General features: G+C 37.4%; 1 protein-coding gene and 1 non-coding gene across 2 annotated transcripts in view; both read left to right on the top strand.

Moving 5' to 3' along the window:
- Positions 1-22,696, top strand: part of Chd1 (chromodomain helicase DNA binding protein 1) — a 73,559-nt gene that overhangs the window by 30,197 nt on the left and 20,666 nt on the right. Inside the window, 19 exon segments of the mRNA XM_038339033.1 lie at positions 961-1,177; positions 4,030-4,119; positions 5,748-5,938; positions 6,962-7,150; positions 9,296-9,327; positions 9,330-9,356; positions 9,359-9,410; positions 9,412-9,454; positions 10,161-10,192; positions 10,194-10,308; positions 13,917-13,988; positions 14,472-14,625; positions 16,111-16,253; positions 16,256-16,287; positions 16,615-16,711; positions 16,803-16,817; positions 16,819-16,899; positions 18,421-18,597; positions 21,114-21,274. Of these exon segments, the coding sequence (XP_038194961.1) occupies positions 961-1,177; positions 4,030-4,119; positions 5,748-5,938; positions 6,962-7,150; positions 9,296-9,327; positions 9,330-9,356; positions 9,359-9,410; positions 9,412-9,454; positions 10,161-10,192; positions 10,194-10,308; positions 13,917-13,988; positions 14,472-14,625; positions 16,111-16,253; positions 16,256-16,287; positions 16,615-16,711; positions 16,803-16,817; positions 16,819-16,899; positions 18,421-18,597; positions 21,114-21,274 (1,920 nt within the window).
- On the top strand, positions 2,309-2,381 carry Trnak-cuu. The gene has a single exon. It is a non-coding gene; the product is annotated as a tRNA-Lys (tRNA).

The following is a 22,696-nucleotide window of genomic DNA, read 5'->3' as shown; positions in this document are numbered from 1 at the left end:
AGTAGCAAAGCAGGCCAACCAATACATTGTCCCGACCGTTGACAAGTTACTTTCTTCTTTTAATTTCTCAGTCTGTGCAAGGATGTCCTTTAGTTGTTTTTTCCCTGTTGGTTTTGAGGCAGAGTCTCATGGTCCTGGTGAACCTCAAACCCTCTCTGTAGCCAAGGATTATCTTGAACTCCTGATCCTCCTGTTTCATCTCAGGTGCTAGGACTGGGACTATAGGGGTTCATCACCTGGATGTACATATAGATTGTTTCTGCTTAGTATCCTATGCCTCCTTCACAAGGCACAGAAAGCTGCAGTTGGTAAAGGCACAGGAGCCAGTTCCCTTACTGATGTCGCATTGGCACAGAGTTGGTAATGAGGAAGGACATAGGAGGTTTATTGGTAGCACCAGAGAAACAGAAGGAGTAAGAATTATATGTTTTTATAAGTACATAATTTAAGGATGATTTCTGCTAATAAAGTCTGAGTTTAACTTATTTGAAATGTTTTTATTCAACTGGAAAATTTGTTTATGTTTTCCTATGCTCTTCCTGGAGTATTTCTTCATACCCTAGTTTTCTCTAAGAACCACTCAGTTATCGACTTCTCCCATCTCCCGTGGTTCCTGTCTTGAGTCCACACCTTTTTAGGTTGAACTTTAGCTGTACTTTTTACTTTTGTTCTTCCTCAATCTTTTTACTTCTTACATATCTGTGGTCTACTACTGGTAGAAGAATTGTAATATTGTCTTTTTAATTAGCTAAGAATGTTAGTCATTCATTTTATGTTTCCTGTAATGTTAGTGATACTTGTATTTATTATTGTATGTTGCTTATAGAAATAGTTTATTGCATAAAATACTTACTAGAGCTTCAGTGTATACACATCATATAAATGGGATCATATGGTATAACAGTTCTTTATTAATTTAGACTTTTATGCATACATGGGTTTTTGTTTTTAACTTTGTAGAGGAAATAGTTGCATACTTGCTGATGAAATGGGCCTTGGAAAGACAATCCAGACGATCTCGTTTCTGAACTATTTGTTTCATGAACACCAATTGTATGGACCTTTTCTATTAGTTGTACCGCTCTCCACTCTCACTTCCTGGCAAAGAGAGATTCAGACATGGGCATCTCAGATGAATGCGGTGGTTTATTTAGGTGACATTAACAGCAGAAATATGGTAAGTTGTTTTCCCATAAGCTTAGAAGGAAAGACATTTATCTTTGAGTATAAGTGTTTTATCTTTTTATGTTTAGTCTCCATAGTTTTAATTCTAACATGTAATTTGCTACAAATAAGTGCCTATCACATGGCTAATTGGTTATAATAAAAATGAAGCTGTGGGGCTGTGAGGTGACGGGGTGAAGGTGATTGCCACCCACCTGACAGCACCCACGGGGTGAAAGGGCCTCCCTTACACAGTAAATAAATGCAATGCATTTAAAAATCATTCCTGGTTCAGGTATAGTGTTGATATGTATGTTCTCTATATATTTACATATGTACACAATACACACAAAACTATATCTTTTTTTGAGGTCCAAGCTGTCTTTGAATTCACAATCCTTTTGTCTTAGCTTCTCATGTTCTAGCATTATAGGCGTGTGCCGCATGCACACATGAACATTTTATGAATATATACAAATTACAGTTCTTCTTGTGAAGAATTTCAAATATTCATGAATAGTTTGGGACTGCATTGGACATTCCTGTGTGCCATGTTCGCTGGTGCCGATCTTGTCTCCTCCTTGCAGTTCTGTCATAGTTCATCCAGAAATTCTTGTTGTTGGCTATTTGCTTTTTGACTCTTGGGAGCCTGCCACGCAGCTCCCAGATAAATCACACGCAGACTTTCTCTTACTCACAAATGCCAGTTTAGTTTGGCTTGTTTACTGGACAACTTTTCTTAACTTATCCTGTCTATCTTTTGCCTCTGGACTTTTATCTTTCTCTTTTTCTGCATCCCTTTCTATACTTCTTACTCTGTGGCTTGCTGTATAGCTGGGTGGCCGACCCTCCTCTTCATCCTGCTCTTTTATCTTTTTCTTCCCAGATTTCTCTCTGCCTGCCAGCCCTGTCTATCCTTTCTCCTGTCTAACTATTGGCTGTTCAGTTCTTAGACCATCAGGTGTTTTAGACAGGCAGAGGAATAGAGCTTCACAGAGTTAGACAGATGCAGCAGGAAAGACTGCAGCACATCTTTGCATCATTAAATGTTCCACAGCACAAATAAATGTAACACATATTAAAACAATATTTGTAGTGAGGAGCTGCGGGCAGGCCTGCTTTTCGTCCTGACTGGCTCCTGGCTGCCCAGCTAGCTCAGTCGGTAGAGCATGAGACTCTTAATCTCAGGGTCGTGGGTTTGAGCCCCACGTTGGGTGCCATTCTTTAGTGAGGGGCTGCAGGCTGTGTTCCTGCAGCCCTGCTCCCGGCCATTGGTTAGCTTATGCCCCAAAATAACAACACACAAATTGTATTCTTTAAAACACTGCCTGACACATTAGTTTCAGCCTCTTACTCACATCTTGATTAACCCATATCTAATAATCTGTGTAGCACCACGAAGTGATGCCTTACCGGAAAGATTCTAATGTACGTCCATCTAGGGCTGGAGTTGCATCGCATCTGGCCTGGTAGCGTCATGGCTTCATGGCATCTGGCATCTCTCTGAGAAGAGGCACGGCGGTCTGACTAACTTAGGAGAGGCGTGGCATCTGACTGAGCCATCTACCTCTCTTCCTTCTTCCTGTTCTGTTTACTCCACCTATCTAAATCTTGCCCTATCAAAAAGCCAAGGCAGTTTGTTTATTAGCCAATGAGAATCCTCCATCATTTCCCCTTTTTCTGTTTAAACAAAAAAGAAAGGCTTTAACTTTAACATAGTAAAATTACATATAACAACAGTTATCAAGTAAGAATTAGTTATAATATTTATATCCATTTTATCTTTTATCATAACAAAGGAAAACTATAACTATCTATCCATTCTTCAACTCCATCAAAGACTCCAGAAGGATATAATATTACCTAGGTGAATGAGAAGTAAGCAACTTACAAACTCTAGAAATGACAGAGACAACTCGCTGCCTGGACAGTCACCCAAAGTTCCTCTGTACTGTTGGGGCATCCATCTTCGGCCTTCAGGCCCATAGTGTCCAGCAGACATTTCCATGAAGCAGGAAATTTCAAAGGCAGTTCAGTCACTATCTGCTGTGTCCTTCAGAATGTATCACAGACTCTTTAATGAGTCAGGAACCCCGAAAGATCATCTCACTTTTAGGCAAGTTCAGCAGTCCTCTCTCTGCGGGTTCTCTATGTCCAGTTTATGCAATAGTCCAGGCAAGAGCAGTTTCTTGCCCAAATGGCTATCAAACTCCATAAGGAGCCTCTTCGATGCCCATCTTCCTTTTGAAGTAGATTGGTGCTGCCAGGAGCAAATGTGTCTTTGTCATGAAAAGCCCTAAGTTATTAAAACATTTAAAATGCGATATTCTGTAGTCTTTGAAAGGTATGAATAATGCCTATTTAACTTAAATATATCTCTATATATCTAGAAAATCTAACATGACTACAAGTTTTACTATTATTGATGATTATCATTTAGCAACCTATATTTCCTAATTACACATTACATTTTTAAAATGAACTACACAATCACAATACCTTAATCAGTATCAGAAATACATATACATATAAGAAAATTGACCTTAAATTTATATCAATAAAGCAAAATCCATATCAATGCAAATTATTCATCTCCATATCAAATATTCTATAGTATTTACTGAGTTGTTTCACCAAATGTGAGAAAACTTTACTTTAGTGAAAGGAATGTAATAAAATTAGATTTGCTCCATTTAATAAAAGATTTCAGTTCAGCTTACCTAATGTTGGCTTTTATAAATAGTTACTTTTATTACATATATCTTTTTGTGTGTATTTTAAATGACTTAATTCATTTTAGATATTAAGTAGAAATACAATTCACTTGGTGATTCTCTTATATTTGTCCTTTAAATTTCATAATAGATAAGAACTCATGAATGGATGCATCCCCAGACCAAACGATTAAAATTTAATATACTTTTAACAACCTATGAAATTTTGTTGAAGGATAAGGTATGTATTACTTGTGTTAGTATTTTCTGTTTAGTGTCATTTTTCCTGTCTCATGTTTTGTGGTTAGAATGAAAGGTTATTTAAGTCATAGAGCAGGTCTGGAAACTGTAACCTTGGGGCTCTTAATTTTAAATGACCCTTGAGCTGAGAATGAGTTTTATGTTTTAAAAAGATTTTAAAGAAGTTCCTTAAAGGATTGTGTTGAAATGATGGGACAGCACATTGGTCTGCAAAGTCTAAAATAGTTCTCATCTCTTATTTTAGAAAAAGCTTACCAGTTCTTACTGGAGTTTATTCGTTATTGTAGGTTCATTTCTGTCCCTGTGCACGGTGACAGAACACTGACCCCAGCAGCACACAAGTTCAGGCAGAGATGCGTGGTTGAAAGCATGGTGAAGTCCACTTGTTGGCTTGCTTTTAGGTCCATGCTTGGTTAGCATTCATAAACAGTGCAGAACCACCCACTTAGGGGTGGAGCCCCCTTTGGTGTCCTGACCACTGCTGTAGTAATTAGCCGTGAAGATAAGCCAATAGCCCATCTCATCCAAACAGTTCCTCAGCTGAGGCTTCATTTCTCAGGTGACTCTAGACTGTATCCTGCTAACCAGGACATTGCCGAACAGTGTCAGTGACACTTACATCAGATGCTGTACAGCTGTTGTCTCGTGGAATTTTGCATGTTTCTATCTGTTGTTTCTACTTGATCAAAAAGTCAGTTCTCAAAGAACATCCTGAACTTGTCTCATGTCACATAGCTATTAATAGCAGGATCAGGCTTGTCTCTTTCAAGTTTCAAGAGACCTAAGTGTATGTATTAAAAACTTGCAGTTTACAGAAGTCATGTGATTAACACTTGGAACATGACTGTTAGAAGTTGACATTCTTAGAGACCGTCTTTGAACTTAGGCTAAAAATCTTGTATAAACTTTTGAAATGGTAGTATAAGCTTCCTTCCCTTTTGCTCATTGTATAAGCTAATACAGATTGATATTCTCCATATTCTATTGGTTAAATTAGTCATTTTTATTAGTCATTTAAATTTGCCATAAATTAGCCTTATTTTATCTTATCTGATAAAAGATTTTGTATGGTAAGATATTTGATTTGAGGATTACAGTTAAGTCTTGAACACTCACTTACTCATTTTTATTTGTTTGTTTGCTTGGGTTCTTTAAAGCAGGAATTTTCTGTTTAGCCCTATCTGTCCTGGAAGTCATTCTGTAGACCAGGCTGCCTTGAGCTCAGAAATCTGCCTGTCGAGTGCCGAGATCAAAGGTGTATGCTACCACACACAAAATATTTTTATTTAAAAGTGATAGTTTCTAATTTTATTTATTCATTTACTTTGATTTTTTTTTTTTTTTTTTTTTTTTTTTTGAAACAGGGTTTCTCTTTGTAATAGCCCTGTCTGTCCTGGAACTCTGTAGACCTATCTGGCCTCTAACTCAGAGATCCTCCTGCCTCTGCCTCCCAAGTTCTTGGATTAAAGGTGTACAGTATGGCACCACAGCCTGGTTTAGTTTCTAATTTTGATTTGCCTTGTTTAGCATGTTGAATTCAAATCAAATGAAAACGTTAAATTTGCATTCTTATTTGTCTAATTTGTTAACTATTTTGTTCATTTTAAGGCATTCCTTGGTGGTCTGAATTGGGCATTTATAGGTGTTGATGAAGCACATCGATTAAAAAATGATGATTCCCTTCTGTATAAAACTTTAATTGATTTTAAATCTAATCATCGTCTTCTTATCACTGGAACTCCTTTACAAAACTCCCTGAAAGAGCTCTGGTCGTTGCTACATTTCATTATGCCAGAAAAGTAAGACAACCTGGGATATACCTGGTTTAATACGGTTAGATTCAGTTGGGAAATAATTTAGGGAATCAAGTTAGTGATTTAAATGACATTGGGTCACATCATTAAAGCTGAAAAAAATGGTGTGAAATAATTTGTAATTTGAATTTTTAAATTCTTAGACATAAACTGCTGTCTATACATTAAAATGTTGTTTTATGTGCATGAGTTTTGCTGTATATATGTGCACCATGTGCATACAGTGCTTGAGGAGGCCAGAAGAGGGTGTTAATTTCTCGGCAAGTACAGTTTTAGAACTTGAATGAGCTGCCATGTGGAGTCTGGGAATGGACCCCAGTTCTCCTTCAAAGCCACCAAGTTCTCTGAACGGTTGTGTCCTCTCTTTAGCCCAATACATTTTAATTGATTTGGCACATGTGCAAAATACGGCTTGCTTGGAAAACTAGAAAACTACTATTCTTTATATTTAATAGTGTCAGTTTCAGTACGCGTAGAGTGTGTTAGTGATCTACTTTATAAGTGAAAACTAGGTTAGAAAGGCTAAGTAATTTGTCACAGACACATTTTTTCTCAGTAGGCCTTGAACTTTACATGGTATTTTTGAGAAATATTTTAGTGACAACTATTTGTGTTCTTGGATATAATTCAAGAATAGTCACTACAACTTTATTCATATATATATATGTGTGTGTGAATTACAACTTACAAAAATATATATTTCATCTTTTTGGTACAATTCAGCAAGATGAGCCTCATAGATCACACAGGCTAGGGAAGCAGTTTGCATGAGCTACTATATCTTCCAGCCCTTATTTAGAGGTAGGGACTCCCTAGGTTGCTCAGGTTAGCCTTGGATGGATGCATTCTGTATCTTTGGTTGGATCATACATACTCATATATGCATATAGATACATATATACATGTATACTCACACATAAATATTTTTATATGTGAATGTATGTATAGGAGGGACTTGGGGGTGGGAGACTTTCAGAGATCATTAATTTTGCTCTTTAAATTTTTTAGGTTTTCTTCATGGGAAGATTTTGAAGAAGAACATGGTAAAGGCAGGGAATATGGTTACGCAAGCCTCCACAAGGAGCTCGAGCCATTTCTGTTACGCAGAGTTAAGAAAGATGTGGAAAAATCTCTTCCTGCCAAGGTTGAACAAATTTTAAGGATGGAAATGAGTGCTTTACAGAAACAATATTACAAGTAAGCTGAATCCAGACACTTCATTCAGAACTAGCAGTTGTGGCCCTTGTGGCGCCCACTTCCTCATAGCCAGGGTTTCAGAGGAGTAACCTCACCTCCAGCTTTAGAATGAGTGTATTCTGAGGCTACTTAGCAGGTAGCTTTAATGATGGATCCAAGATTAAATCATTGTCTTAAAAGGTTTGTGTATGAGCTTTGCTTGCATGTATGTATGTATGTTGTATGTGTATCATGTACATGCCTGGTGCCTACAGAGGGCAGAATACTGCATAGGATCTATTGGAACTTGAGTTACAGATACTTGTGAACTTCTGTGTGGGTACTGAGAACTGGACTCAGGTCCTCTGCAAGGGTAGCAAGTGCTCTTAACCACTGAACCCTCTCTCTAGCCTCTGGGCCACATTTTTAACACATCATTGTGTGCTCTCCTAGGTTTCATACTTTTAGGTTTCAATAGCCTAATGTGTTCTAGTAATTGTGGTAACTGACAGAGTTAAAGAAACGAGACAAAATTTTAAACCATTTTTTTAAAAAACATGAACAAGTCTTATTTTGTGTAAATTTTTTGTTAAATTTAGTGACTTTTCAAAGAATAAAAACAAAAACATGTCCTAATATCTATTGAAATATTTACTTGTACAAGGATGTATCACAACTATTGTAATCTTAAACGGTTAAATTGAAGGTGTCGTGGCACATAGAGCAGACTTGGGAGGCTATCAGCACAAGATTGAGATTGCAAGTTCATCCAGGGACTTAGTCCCAGGCAAGCCTGGCTGGCTGTCGGGCATGACCTTCATCGAGAAGTGCTCCCGGTGCCTGTGACTGAGTTTGAGTTTATTAGCACTTGGGTTTTTCTATATCTCTAGTTCCTTGTTTTTTTCACACATGCTAGAGGCAGTTTTTTAATCATATTTTCATGTATCTAAGGATTTTTTAAAATACTATTAATAGCCCACTTTAAATTTTATAAGTTTTTGATGTCAGTATGTGTTACCTCAAACTTTCTGTGGCAATTAGTGCTCCATTTGTAGGTCTCCCTCCACCCCCTTAAAATTACTTTGATAAGGAGAACAGTTTTCTGAGTAAGGTTTGCACAGCGTGGATTTATCATAGTGTGTGTTTCTGGAATGTTTAAAAATATTCCCTTTATTTCATGTAGATCAAGTGCTTGTTTAGATTTGGGTTTTTATTTATGGAGGGAATATTTTATAGTGGAAAAGGGTAATATTCTTCTTAAGTATTAATTGTGGTTGTGTTTGGAAAATTTAAAAATGAAAAGAATTTGAAAAAGTTAAAAGGAAAAAATATAACCCCTATAATTCTCTCAGTACTGATTGTTTATTATAAACTTATGCATCTTCTGGGTACTTTTCTTGTTACTATGGTAATAAAATACGGTTGTAAATTGTGTATGCACTTCCTGCTGGGGTGTTGGTGTGGTGGTGCAGTCAGTCCTAACGGATGCCCAAATTAGCCTTGACCCCACCTGAAACATTGCCACTAATTTCTGTAAAAAGTTTTATAGTATCTTCTCCAAAAACACTGGAGAAATTGTGAATACGGTAAAACAAATGTTGAGTCTTTAAGGCCTCTTGCAGAATCAGGCACTGCACATGGACAGACAAATGCTGAGTGACCGATGAAAAGAAAGATAATAAATAAAGAATATGGGGGGCTTTAAGTCTCTGTAAGCTAAGAAACTTCCTTTCCTTTGCAAGAAAGGAAGTTATTAAAAATAGGTAGCTAGAGTAGGCTTTGGAGAGCATTGTATGCAGTTTGTGGAGTGTTTTGTTTTTTTTTTTCTACATAACTACTGTTTAGAGAGGGCAGTATGACTAAAGCCAGGTGTTCTTGAGAGGCTCTGTGGAAAAGATGTAGCTCTAAGAACTTGTCAGATGGAATGAAATTGTAAGAAGATTGATAAGTGGAGCACTGCTCCACAAAACTCAAGAAAAGCATTAATGTATTTATTATACTTTGTAAAGCTTTATGTTTTTGTTTTTTAAGTTCAGATCCACCCGGATCTAATCGTGAGCTTCAGAATGACGAAATTTTGATTTAGTAGTAGTGTTGCTTTTTAAGCTTTCAGAATTTGTCTTTGGTGATCTGCTTATCATTGTTTGTGTGACTTTGTTTTTGAAGATGGATTTTAACTAGGAATTACAAAGCCCTCAGCAAGGTTCCAAGGGCAGTACCTCAGGCTTTTGAACATTATGATGGAGCTAAAGAAATGTTGTAACCATGGCTACCTCATTAACCGCCAGATATAATGAATTCTATAATAAACAGGAGGCCTTACAAGTAAGAACTTTTAATTATTACTTTTGGTAAAGCATAATCTAAGAACATATATTTCAGTTTAAGTTATCTATTTTAGTTTAAAATGCACAGTGATTTAATATATTAGAAGTTCCTCTTTGGCTAATCTATCATTTAAATAATTATCTGGTTATTTTTATATTTATGAAAGCTTTACCATTGTAATTGTAAGCATAGTGTTCCAAGCCAGTGGGTGTAGTGATTTATCAGACACAAATCCATTAGTGTGTCCTTGATTGTGATGGAGCTGATCTAAGAGGGTTGGCCTCTGTAGCTCCAACCCACCCGTTACTGTTGAAAGGCAGCTCAGAAACGAGAAGACGTTTGTAATTCACAGTAGCGCATTGAAGGTGAGGAGCTTATAATTAAAAAGAACGTTTGCTTGATCTTTAAGATATTATTTGTTTAATGTCTGTTTTTTTAATGTATGTTTGTTTGGCTAAGACTTGGAGAAATAGTGTAAGTGGCAGCAAATAGAACGAAGCAGCACGGCAGGGACGGCCTGGATTGCATAGTGGAGGAAAGCCGGAAAGAGCTAGGAAGTTTGAAGCTAAAGTTTCTCTGGCAGTAGTGTGAAAAACTTAAAATGTCAGTTGGAAATAATGGTAGCAACTGCAATATTAAGTGGAACATTGTGCTATTTATTTTTTATCACATGTTGTATAGTTTTAATTTATTGTTTCTTTAGCACTTAATCCGTAGTAGCGGAAAATAATTCTTCTAGACAGCGGTTAATTCGCCTAAGAGAAAGAGGCAACCGAGTGCTCATTTTTCTCAGATGGTGCGGATGTTAGATTACTTGCAGATATTTGAAGTATCGTCAATTCCCCTTTCAAGTAAGCATTTCATTGTCTTTAAGTTTCATCATGTTCTTCAGCTTATTTGTAGAATTACTTTTGAGATTATTTGCATATAAATTATATTTTTCTTAAGCATATCTACTTAGAGAATTATATTTGTCATTGTTTTCTAAGAGTTTCAATTTTTCCACTAATTTTAATTATAATTCTGTCTTCTATGTTATATATTGTTAAAAAGCTGGACTAAGTATTTCTAGGCTAAGAGAGGTCTGAAGGGGAAGCTTTGTGAATTAAGATGATGTCAGAGGAAGGAGAGCAGGTTCCCATGACCTGTGTATTTGTGAATTAGCCTGATCCATGGTTTGCTGATAGAAAGGATCATATCAAAGTAGGTGGGCCTCGGGCCTCCTGTCTGTCTACTTAAGATTCATACTGGCATTCATGTGGAGGGATTAAAGCCTACACTGAGGAGTGTTTTCATATTAGATCAGGTCATATTTTCAGTACTTTACACCTAGTGGTTCGTTTCTTTTTCATCCATTGTTTTGAGTGTGCTCATGGGTGCTCTCATGGAGGTCAGAGGGCAATTTTGTGGAGCCAATTCTCCTTCCACACTCATGTGGGCTCCAGGGTTGGACACAGGTTCCCAGGCTTGCTTTGCAAACATCTGCACCTAAAAGTCAGATTATTGTCCCCCATTGAGTAGTACCAGCACATAGGAGACCTTGAGTATACACAGTTAGCGAGTGGTGTGTATTTAATGTAGGCAGAGTTATAATGAGGCTAGTATGCAGAGTCTCTACGCTGTTACATTGTGGTATGTTACACATGTAGTTTACAAGCAGAAATGCTGCACCTGCTATGTGTTATGACAGATAGTAATATTAGTACATAAAAAACCCATAGTAATTTAAGGGCAAACAGCAGTACCGCCATTTGTAATCAAATAGCAGTTTTGTATCAAGTGGGAAAGGCACAGATTGATCTGAAAGCTCCAGTCCTCTGCCCAGACCACCTCTCATTCCTAGATTGCTCCCCTCAGCTAAATATCTCTGTTTATTTAAGCCATGCCAAAATAAGTGATTCATGACCAGTTTAGGTTTTACTAATTTTTATTTTAATGGAAAAAAACATGATTCTTTTTTCAGGCTTAGACCTCTTTATTTGGGAGAAGGTTTGGACCACCTCTCTCAGAACCACTGAGAATCAGTTCTGTAAAATGTTTTTCTTGGGGCTGGAGAGATAGAAAACAGAAGCAAATGAGGGCACCTCCTGCTATTTCAGCGGGCCTGAGTTTGGTTCTTAGTGCTCCTTTTGAGTAGTTCACAACAGGCTGTATCTCCAGCCTTGTGGGATCCCATATTCTTTTCTGGCCTCTGAGGGAATTTGTATGCATGTGTGCATATACACAAACAGTCAAAAATAAAATGAAAAGCTTTAGGGTTAGAGCTATACTTACAATATATAACAGTAAAATTCTCATAATCCTTGTATAACTCACTGTGTAGTCATGGATTGCATTGCTTGTATCTCCCTTAAGTATTGGGCATGTGCAGCCATGCTTGTTTTATGTGCTGTGGAATGAACCCGGGGCCTTGTGCATGCCAGCTAAATATTCTACAGACTGGCTACATCTACCCTCTTCTTTCTACTGTTTTAGATAACAAGGCCTTGCTCATGCTGGCCTTGAACAAGATCCTTCCACTTCAGCCTCCTAAGAGGCTCAAGCGGTCCCAGGTTTCTTTAAATATCAGTGCTGGGACCTAGAGAGTGCTCAGCAGTTGAGAGCACTTGCTGCTCTTGAAGGACCAGAGCTGGTTGCTAGCACACATGCCAAGGGGTCTGTTAACACATAGAACAACACATAGCAAAAAATAAAAATAATCTCTGAAAAATTATAACTTTAACATACACTATCTGTTTCTTTTCAAGAAAGTTAGTCTAGCTAAGCAAGAAAGTATCGAGGTCTGGTAACAGGAAGGGGGCTGTTTCTACTTTCCCTAAAGTAGACCCCGAGTGATCAGCAGCCTGTGGTAAAAGATGTAGCAGGTTTAAGGAAGCAGATGGTAAGCTGTCAGTGTGAAGATGTGAGACGCTCACTAATCTTTATTACAGAGACTATAAGAGTCCAGGAATGGAAGGAGGTAGGGCTTTAATAAATCTAAACTAAGATAGGGTTGAAAATCTGTTTTGGAAGGACCTGTTTTGCTGGACATGTTATTGCATGCCTTTAATTCCAACACTGGCGAGGCAGAGGCAGTCGGATGTCTGAGTTTAAGGCCAGCCAGGGATTCACTGACCTGTCTCAAAAACAAGCAAACAAAAAGCTAAACCTGTTTTTCCTCTACTCTATTTGAAACTTGAAGCTCAATAAGTCATAGCCTAGGTTTCAGTATGATTTTTGTCTTACAGGTTTAGCCCAAAATAAAAAGTTTATCAAGCAACCAAAAATACACTTTCTCCAAAAACAAAAAGTGTGTTTGCTTTTTGTGTCAGTGTCTTGTGCATACTAGAAAAGCGTACCACACAGAACCACACTCTGAGAAACTACACATTTTTGTATATATTTTATATCTTCCCACATTTTTGTCTTTACTGTTATTGATAGTGTCTTAAGTTTTCATTGTTGGTTTTGTTGCTGGTTTGCAGAAATGTCATAGATACTTGGTTCCCCATCTTGCTTGTAAGCAGAATTGCTTTAGAGTTTCCACTCTCCCTCCTTCCCCAGCTGAGGACTGAACCCAGGACCTGCTCTACCACTGAGCTAATTCTCCACCCCCAACTTTCCATTTCTTAAGCAGTCATTATCTCTGAGTAATAATTTACACTTGTGCCAGTCCTTAGAGCATTTTTTTCTGACAGTATTGAAATTATAATTCAAATAATGTAACATTGATTATGAATAAATTTTTGCATGTTAATTTTTTCTTGTTAAAAAGCTTCCTTTTTATAACTTATCAATGGAGAGTTAGTACTAAAAATAATTATTAAATGATTCAGCTGGTAAAAATGTATATGCTGGCATATACATGGGCATCAGATAGCATGTAGCTCAGAGATACAATGCTTGCCTCAAATGTGAGGCTCCGGGTTTAATCTTCAGTGTTGCAGAAACAGAAAAGAAAATGGTTACTACAGTGTACATACAGCCGATGAGTACATGTGTAACAGCCCCCTTCCCCATGCCAGCGATTGAACCAGAAGCCTCACATGCAATTAGGCAAATGTTCTCTGCTGTGATATCACACCCCAGCTCAATAGTAGCTAATGTTTAGTACACATTTCATTGGCTGCTGTGCTGTTTTCTCATTGGCTCTACTTTGCTAACAAAGAAACAGGTAAAGGGGGAAACTGAATCACTTGACTGAGTTGAAGAAACCACTCCTGGAGGCTGCCTGACCGGACTCCACCATGCCTTCAGAGTCAAGCATTTATTGGAATTAGCCAGCTGTGTTTGCTGAGCTCTCTTGTTCTGGGGTTTCTGGTTCAGAAGATACCGGTTGGGCTCTGTAACCAACGATTTTTGTTCTCAGGTGGTTCTAATGTTGCTACCGTTGCTACCCAGTACCACACTGGACTTACTGATTTTAGTTGTTTAACATTTAACTGTGGTTTGTGGATTATTTTAATTTGTTTTATCCTAGAGATTAGATGGATCAATCAAAGGGGAGCTGAGGAAACAAGCTCTAGATCACTTCAATGCCGACGGATCAGAGGTATGAGAGCTCTAAATTATACATTCTGTTTTAGTCTTTGCGTGTCTTCTGTTTTTTAAAAGAATTGATGCTGGTCTGCCTTAACTAACTTTTAAGTTTGTATTATGTGTGAAATTTGATCTGTCAGTGGTATTTTAGTTAATTTACTTCAGTATAAATTGTCTTCCTATCATTAGCATGGGTTTATGATGGAATCTTGTTGGTTGGTCCTCACAAAGATGGAGACATTAGTTACTATTATTGTTACTATTGTTTACATTGTTGGAGAGCGAACCCAGGGTCTTGTGCTGCTAGGAACAAAGCTCTGTCACTTGAGCTACAAACCAGTGTTAGTTAATTTTTTAATGTTGTCTTTCAATTTAATAGTGTCATTAATGTAAAACACTTTCAATTCATAAATCAGTTGTAAAGTTACTTTGAGTAATATACTGATACTGGTAACAGCTTAGATCTAAAATTTTGTATATTTAAAATTCCTTGTAGGATTTCTGCTTTTTGCTTTCTACAAGAGCTGGGGGTTTAGGCATTAACCTAGCCTCTGCTGACACTGTTGTTATATTTGATTCTGATTGGAATCCGCAAAAATGAGCTTCAAGGCTCAAGCAAGAAGCTCATCGAAGTGGGCAGAAGAAGGCAGGTAATTTAATAAATTTGGTATTTGACTGTTTTGAGTATTTTTCCTTATGTTTAAAAGTAAAGCTACCCGTGTCAATTTAACTAAGACACTGAGAAGATAATTGAGACCCAGTCATGCAGAGTTGATGAACGCAGGGAACCCAGAGTCTGGTCAGAACTGAGGGAACTTTGTGTCAGGCTCGGTTTAGAGATGGTAGCTAGAATGAAATGTTACTATTCAATACAAAAAACGCCATTGTTGCTTGCTTATTAACACTTGATAGTTCAAGTAGTGGGTGCAAAGGCCTCGCTACATATGATCACAGGCCCCCAGCTGACTACTCCATTCGCGACTGCTGTAACAGTAGCATCCGCTTTGTTTGAAGGGAAACAGGTGGTCCTGAGTCTTTGGCCAGGAGATTTATCCAAGCATCAGCCCTTGTCATTCTGGTTAGTTTGTTTATAGTGGAACTTCTTTTAAGGAGAATGTTTTGTCGTCTATGTAGTGCCATAAAAATGCACTCAAATATCTAATATACTAATTAAAGAAACTGTTAATAAAGACAGAGTTTTTGCAGTTTTTTTTCTCACTAGGTAAATCATAATTTAGGGAATAATCACTTCATGGTAGAGTGATGGGGTAGAACAATGGCTCCATGAGTAAGAACACTGGCTGCTCTTCCAGAGGACCCTCGAAGCAGAATTCTAGCACAAAAGACCATATAGCACCCTGTCAAGAATATGGTAGTCAGTTTATAGCTGGGGGTGGAGTTTGATGAGACAACAGCAGATCGGGAAGGTCAAGTCACGTGGAGGATGCTTGTGTGTGATGAGTTCATTGATGGGAAGCACCCTGACTTAGCTATGGCAGTGTGGCTGGAAGGAGGTTGACCTGGCCATCGCCAATTACTCCTCTGCCAGCCGACCTCTCATCAGCACCACATGGCCTCATTTTCCCTCTAATGTTTTATGTAAAGCACATTGTTGGGGATTATTATGATCAAGTGGCACCAGCCTGGATCCAGTTCCCCATTGTGTACATGGTTTGTTTTTAAAACTTCTAAAGTGGTGCTCTTAGGGCAATAAAGCAGAGCTAAGGAAAAAAAAATTGTAGGAAAGAAGGATACATTCAAATAGTTGTGTTTTTTTAATAATTTATTTTTATTGAATGATCTGTCATTTTGCCTGCATATATGTCTGTGTGAAAGTGTTGGATCCCTTGAAACTGGAGTTAGAGGCAGTTGTGAGCTGCCATGTGGTTGCTGGGAATTGGACTCAGATCCTCTGGAAAAGCAGCCAGCCAGCAGCCAGTGCTCTTAACTGTTGAGCCATCGCTCGCCCCGCAAATAGTTTTATAAATGGCAGAACTTTCGCTTTAGACGTGGCACATTTTACAAAATTAAAATATTTAGTTTTACTTATGAGAATTTGAAAGTTAGTAGAGGATGAACTGATCTATGTACTGCCATTTGGGCTCTCAGATCAGCAAAGATCCTTCTTCATGCAGCTTGCTTCTCATGCTTGCCTTCACAGGTGAATATATATCGTTTAGTAACAAAGGGATCAGTTGAAGAAGATATTCTTGAAAGGGCCAAAAAGAAAATGGTTTTAGATCATCTTGTGATTCAAAGAATGGACACCACCGAGAAAGACAGTGCTGCACCACAGGTTCTGCCCCTTCAAGGTTGGTACTTGACCACAGAAATGCCGCTCTCGTGCCACCCTGAGTTCCATGTCTTCTGACTGGTCACTGCGAGTGGATCACAGTCCTCCTGTATTTAATGTGGTTAATTTTATTCCTTTAACATGTTAGACTAATTTGTGTTAGAAGCATACATTCAAGTACCTGGCTTTACTATTACACACTGATCTCCTAGAGGAATTCTCTTAATTTCTATGTCTCAAGTTTCTTAGTTTAAAATAAGGAAATTAAAACTTTGACCATATGACTTCCTGAATATGCTTTGAAATGTTTCTGTTAAGATTGAGTTTTTGTTTTTTCCTGTTTCAGTTCTACACCCTTTATAAAGAGGAGTTATCAGCAATTTTAAAGTTTGGTGGCTGAGGAGCTTTTTAAGGAGCCCGAAGGAGAAGAGCAAGAGCCCCAGGTTAGTAACAGTTAACACCGGATACGTATTGTCTGTTTAGATACGGGAATAGGCTCACGTACATTTATGATAACAATTCCCTTTAATACAGGAAATGGATATAGAATGAAATCTTGAAGAGAGCTGAAACACATGAAAATGAGCCAGGCCCCCTGACTGTAGGGGATGAGCTCCTCTCCCAGTTCAAGGTAGGCTTTCCTTCTCCATGATCATATCTGTATCTGTCTGTTACTGCAAGTCAGATTCCCCTGAGTGTCCTTCACTCTGCCTCCTTTATAACTTGATTTTTTTTGGATAGATTTCAACAAAAATTAATTTAAAAATTATCAAAAATAAGAACACTCCAGAATGTCAGTCAGAGAAAGTAACTGTTACACCACTTGTAAATGTCCCTGTCTTGCTGAGGGCTGACACACCATAAATCATCTCTTTCAGGGGGAAGTTGAGCAGGGTTCAGTTTTTTAAAATTTTATTATTATTATTATTTTTAAAAGCAGGTTTCTTGGCTCAAGCTCAAAACCAAAAAAAGACAAGAAACAGGTTCCTCTGTACCTTAGCCGTCTGTGTGGTTCTTAGGAATCAGTTAGCAGTTGTTCATTCACTCGATACTAATTGTAATGGTGAATACCAGGGACTTGGAATCACTCACTCAGTACTCTGGAAGATAGAGGATGGACTGGGGGTGGGAAAATAAAACAGAAAACAAAATGAAACAAAGATTTGGAAACTTGTCACTTGGGTCATGATCTAGCAGATTGTTTTTCCTGTAGTCCATTGCACCATTTGCCTTGATTAACTGCTTGTCGGGGAGAGGCAATAAAGAAAAAAACCACGACTTAGAGTAAATGTGGGTTATTTTTATGCCAGTGAATTGGTATTCTTATATGACTAGCTGCCTATTAAGGCTGCCTATTTTTTAAATTTATTTTTATTTATAAGTACTTACAGAGTGCATGTTTGCCTAGAACTTTATGAACAGTAGACCTTAAGTTTTTTTGTCTTCATTCAGTTATGTTTGAGTTTTTATATATTAGCTTTGATGAGTATTGGCTGAATATCTTCTTAGAACTTTAATGTATTATCTTCACAGGTTAGTTTCTATCCATTCCTTTAGAAATGGGAAGGAAGCCAAGGTTTAGAAACCTAGTTTTACGGAGCAATCTGTCAGCTACTCTTCACATTTGTTTTTATGAAAGGGGAGGAGCATTCTTTGGCACTTAGTAGTTCATAGACTAGTCTAGGAACTCCTTCAGAAGGTCGTATAGCATCTTACCACAGCACATTACTATATTCTTGTTATTTTGTCTGCTACTGCTTTGTTGTCTGCCATGAGTTCTGTTATTAATTACTAATAATGCTGTGTAACAGCACAAGAGAATCATTACAGGAAGGAGGAATCAGAGAGGTCCGTTGGCTTGATCTGCTTTACTCTAATGAAGAAACAACTTTGTAATTGGCAGTGCTAGCTAAATTTATAGTCATTGTCTTGAGATATTTAGGTTTTTGTTTGGTTGTTGAGATAGTGAGGAGGGGTCTTGAGGTTGACCTCGAACACTTGGCATTAATGACTGTTGAGGGCAACCAGCTGGGTTGACAGCTCCAGTTACAGCGGAGGCTGGTGAAAAGAATAAATGTGACTAAATAAATGATTAAATAGGGTTAAATATGGTCTGCTATACTTACTTTGTTAAAATTCTGGAATTTATCAGGTTGCCAACTTTTCAAATATGGATGAAGATGATATTGAATTGGAACCTGAGAGAAATTCAAAGAACTGGGAGGAAATCATTCCAGAAGATCAAAGAAGACGATTAGAAGAGGAGGAAAGACAGAAGGAACTTGAAGAGATTTATATGCTTCCAAGAATGAGAAACTGTGCAAAGCAGGTGACTTGTGATTTTAGAATATTGTTATCATAACAGTATCTCATGATGCTTATAGTAAATGTTCTTTTTGTTTGTTTATGAACAGTAACTTTATAATTTTTTCCTCTTAATTTCTTTGATAATTTGCCTACTAGAATGAGTTGGAAAGTGTTTCCTCCGATTTTGGCGTATTATGTAGATCTGGGAATTTTTCTTATTAAATGATGGATATTGTCAGGGAAACTATCTTGGTCTGCGGGTTTTTGTTGTTGGAAGATTTTATCTGACTTCCATTTCTTTTATGGATAAAAACCGTTAGGAGATCTTTTTTACTGAGTGAAATCTATAGTTTCTTCTAAGAAATTTGTCCTTTTTCTCTGTGTTGTTGAACTTACAGGTATGAACGTTCTCTGTTATTTTTATGTCTTCAAGTTATTTAGGGATACTTGCCCTTTATTCCTAATACTGGTAACATTTTTTTTTTTTTTAAAAATCATTCTAGGTGCAGCTTTATTTATTTCTCAGTGAGCTATCCTTTCTTTTCACTAGTTTGTTTCTGTTACCATTTCTTTTGATTTAATTTGTTCTTTTTACTTTCTTATAAGATGTGAGTTTAGAAACTAAATTAAGATTATTCTTCACTTACCACATCTAGTACTCTATTTTCTCTTAAATACAACTTTTTTTGAATCTTCCAAAGTTTATCATCTCTTGTATTATTTTTTTGTTTGATACTACTGTATTATCTCTCACTTTGACTTCTTTGGTCCATAATTTAGTTGGGAGGTTTCCCCAGTATGTTTTTAATATCTTTAGGAAAAGAAAAACACCCAGTGCTAGATTTCTTTTTTCCTTTTGTTAGTGTATTGCACTTTAAGATTGTATTGATTACTGAGTGTTTTGGTATCTTACTACATTTTGAATAAGTGAGAACCTTCTGTTCTTTGTTCTGTTCCTCTGGGGTCTTCTCCCATGCTCTCAGTAAGAGTGAAGAGTCTGTAAGCTTGGGAAAGTTGGCTTTGCCTTTTCTTAGGTTTGCAAACTCTGAAAGTCAGTTTTCCCAAGTCATTCATTCATTTGCCTTGATGGGCTTTACTAAACACCCAGCACAGGTTTGGGGGTTTTACTGCAGCCCTTGATCACAGGTGTCCTGTGTTCTTGTGTTTGGTAATTCTCACCTTCAGTAAACTGCAGCTGGCTTAGTCCTTGTACTTGCTCATAGTCCTTGATTTCTTCTCTTCTTGGAAATATGTTGATTTAGATGTTGAAGCTGTTCTGTGATTTAGTTTTGGTGTATGTTTAAAAGTTGTAGCTTTATGAGTTAGGTTTTCAGTTTGGGTATATGAAGTATTCTACTAACTTAGACAACAGCAGAAGTAAGGTTACTGTATATGGTATGTCATAATTGTGCTTACTTCTGCAGACTCCAGTGTGACATATTCAGTAGCGCACAGGAAACATAGCTAAGTGTGAGTTCTTCTGAAAGGTGAAGATGAAATTAAAACAGTTGAGAATGTACTGACCTACGTAACCTTTAGCACACAAAGCTTTGGGAACCTCCAGAGAGTTAGTTTATATTTTGGTGTATTCATTAAAAAAATGTTATAAATAGGTATTCATGTGCCCTGTGTGACTTTTTTTTTTTTTTTAAATATCTGATCAGGAAAATACTAAAGACTCTATCTCCCCAGACATATGCATTCGGCTAATTAGCTTGAGTTCATGCTAATTTGGAACTTGTTTTATCCCTTTATAACACACGTTTGAGTAGCTTCTCAGCACTCCATCCTGTGGGCTGCTTGTCTACTTCCTCTAGTAAATGCCTGAATTCCTTCATTTTTCATTGTATAAAGAATTTTATTGGACAGTCACCTTCACATTTCCTAGGAAAAATGCCTGGAAGTGATGTGTGTGGGTAGCAGAATGGTGACTTCTGATGCATGTGATAGAACATTGCCAAGTCACCCTGTTGTTTAATAAGTGCAGACGGAGAAGACCTGTGCCCGCTGTTGTCAGTTATCCTGTTGTTTAATAAGTGCAGACGGAGAAGACCTGTGCCCGCTGTTGTCAGTTACCCTGTTGTTTAATGAGTGCAGACGGAGAAGACCTGTGCCCGCTGTTGTCATTTTCATCGCAGTGTAGATAAGGATCTTTGTTGCTTACTCAATGTTTACCAAATAAATACATTTAAAAGGAAATTGTATTTCATTGTTTTTCTTTTAAATATTATTGACCTCATACAGTTTTGTATTTATACCAGTTAACTGATTGCCAATTAATAGCCATTATATTTTTATAGAAAGTTGATTATTTTCTTGTTTTATTCTTAAGCCTCAAATACTAAGCTCATTAACCCCTCATCAGTACATGTTATATCATTCTCTATTGATTATTAATTGCTTTTGGCTTTGGATTAGTTTCCATTTGTGGATTAATGTTTTGAAAGTTTTTATAGTAGTTCACTGTGTTTGTCTTTGCCCGTAAGATAAAGGCTTCTTACCCTGTATTTGGGGATATTCTTTGTTTGTTGTTTCCAGATAAGTTTCAATGGAAGTGAAGGGAGGCGGAGCAGAAGCAGGCGGTACTCTGGCTCTGACAGTGACTCCATCTCGGAAAGGAAACGACCGAAGAAGCGCGGGCGGCCACGCACCATCCCTCGGGAGAACATTAAAGGATTTAGTGATGCGGAAATTAGGCGGTAAGAGGACACATCGCCGTCTTGTTAACTTGGTGGTTTAGAGCATAAAACTGAATATAAAAACTAGATTAAGGGGTTTTAGAGGGTAGAATAGATATTTGTGGAGTTCTACTTTTAGATATGGATTATAACTTTGAAAAAAAAGGTGTGACGTGTGATGTTTTCATGTTATTTTTGTTACATCACTTGAATATTCAAATTGTTTCCTCTTACTGTGGTTCAGAGTGATCCCTTTGAATAATAAAATTGCATTGAGAGACAGAGAGAGAGAAAGAAAAGAATAAAAGCTGTGTGTCTGATTTAGGCAGGTGGAAGTCAGACTGGCCATGGGGATTAATGTACCTCTGTTCAGAATACGCTTGTGTGCACAGGTCTGCACGGGGAGTGAAGACAGTTTAGCTTATGCAGCATCTGTAAAGTTGATAAAAGCTTGTTCATTTTTGTGTTTTAGAAGTTTGTTTCTTTCCAGTTATTTTTAACTCTTTTCCTTTAAATCATAGACCTGAGAAAGTTGTTCCTCATTGTCCCTACAACAAAACTAAATGCACTGTTAGTTTTCGTTAAGGGAAGTTTTGTGACCATCTGATTTGCTGGACTTTCTGTCTTTAGTTGAAGAAGCATTTCATCTACTTTCTGGATATTTTCCTTCATCTATCAACCACTTAAGTTGCTTTGTTCTGACGTAAATTTTTGTTTTCCACTGTTGGTATAATGATCACCTGAATTAACCCTTTGAGTAAGCCTTGATCAGCTTTGGGAGTGTGGTGAGGCACTGTGGTTGGTCATCTGTAGACACTCCACTTGTGGTAGCTTTGAAACTTTTTTTTTGTCTTATGAAAATAATAAAGTAATTTCTAAAATAAAAATTAGCTTCTATTGTTTTATTTATATTGCTATCTTAGCCTCTTCTTGGGTGTTAAAGTGTTTTATTTCCTATAACTTAATGTCCTAACAATTTATAGCTTTTTTGTTTCTTTTTTTCTTTTAAATTAGGGAACAGTCCTTAAGTTTGTTTGTTTGTTTGTTTTCCACCAAAAAGTGTTTTGCTTTGGTTTGATTTGGTTTTTGTTATTTTGACACAGGGTCTGGTCTCAGGCTTCCCTCCTCCTCCCAATGCTAGCATTGTAGAAGTGCACTGCCATGCCTGACTCCATCCTTACGTCCATGTGCAGTCTGGGTACGGGGGGTGCATGTCTGCATCTGCTTATTGTTTTGTTTCTGCAGTGCTGGGAATCAAATCCAGGGCCTTTGTGCATTCTCAGCTAGCTCTGTACCACTGAGCTACATGGTACCCAGTCCACCTAGATATTTTATATATTTATATATATGTGTGTGTACATATACACACACACACACACACACACAAATATATGTAACATAATTTTATAGAACACATTTGAACCAAACATTTATTTTCTGTTA

Source organism: Arvicola amphibius, chromosome 8 (assembly GCF_903992535.2).
Source record: "Arvicola amphibius chromosome 8, mArvAmp1.2, whole genome shotgun sequence".
NCBI lineage: Eukaryota > Metazoa > Chordata > Mammalia > Rodentia > Cricetidae > Arvicola > Arvicola amphibius.
Note: the sequence above shows the minus strand (reverse complement) of the source record. Positions and strands in the feature narration are given on the sequence as shown.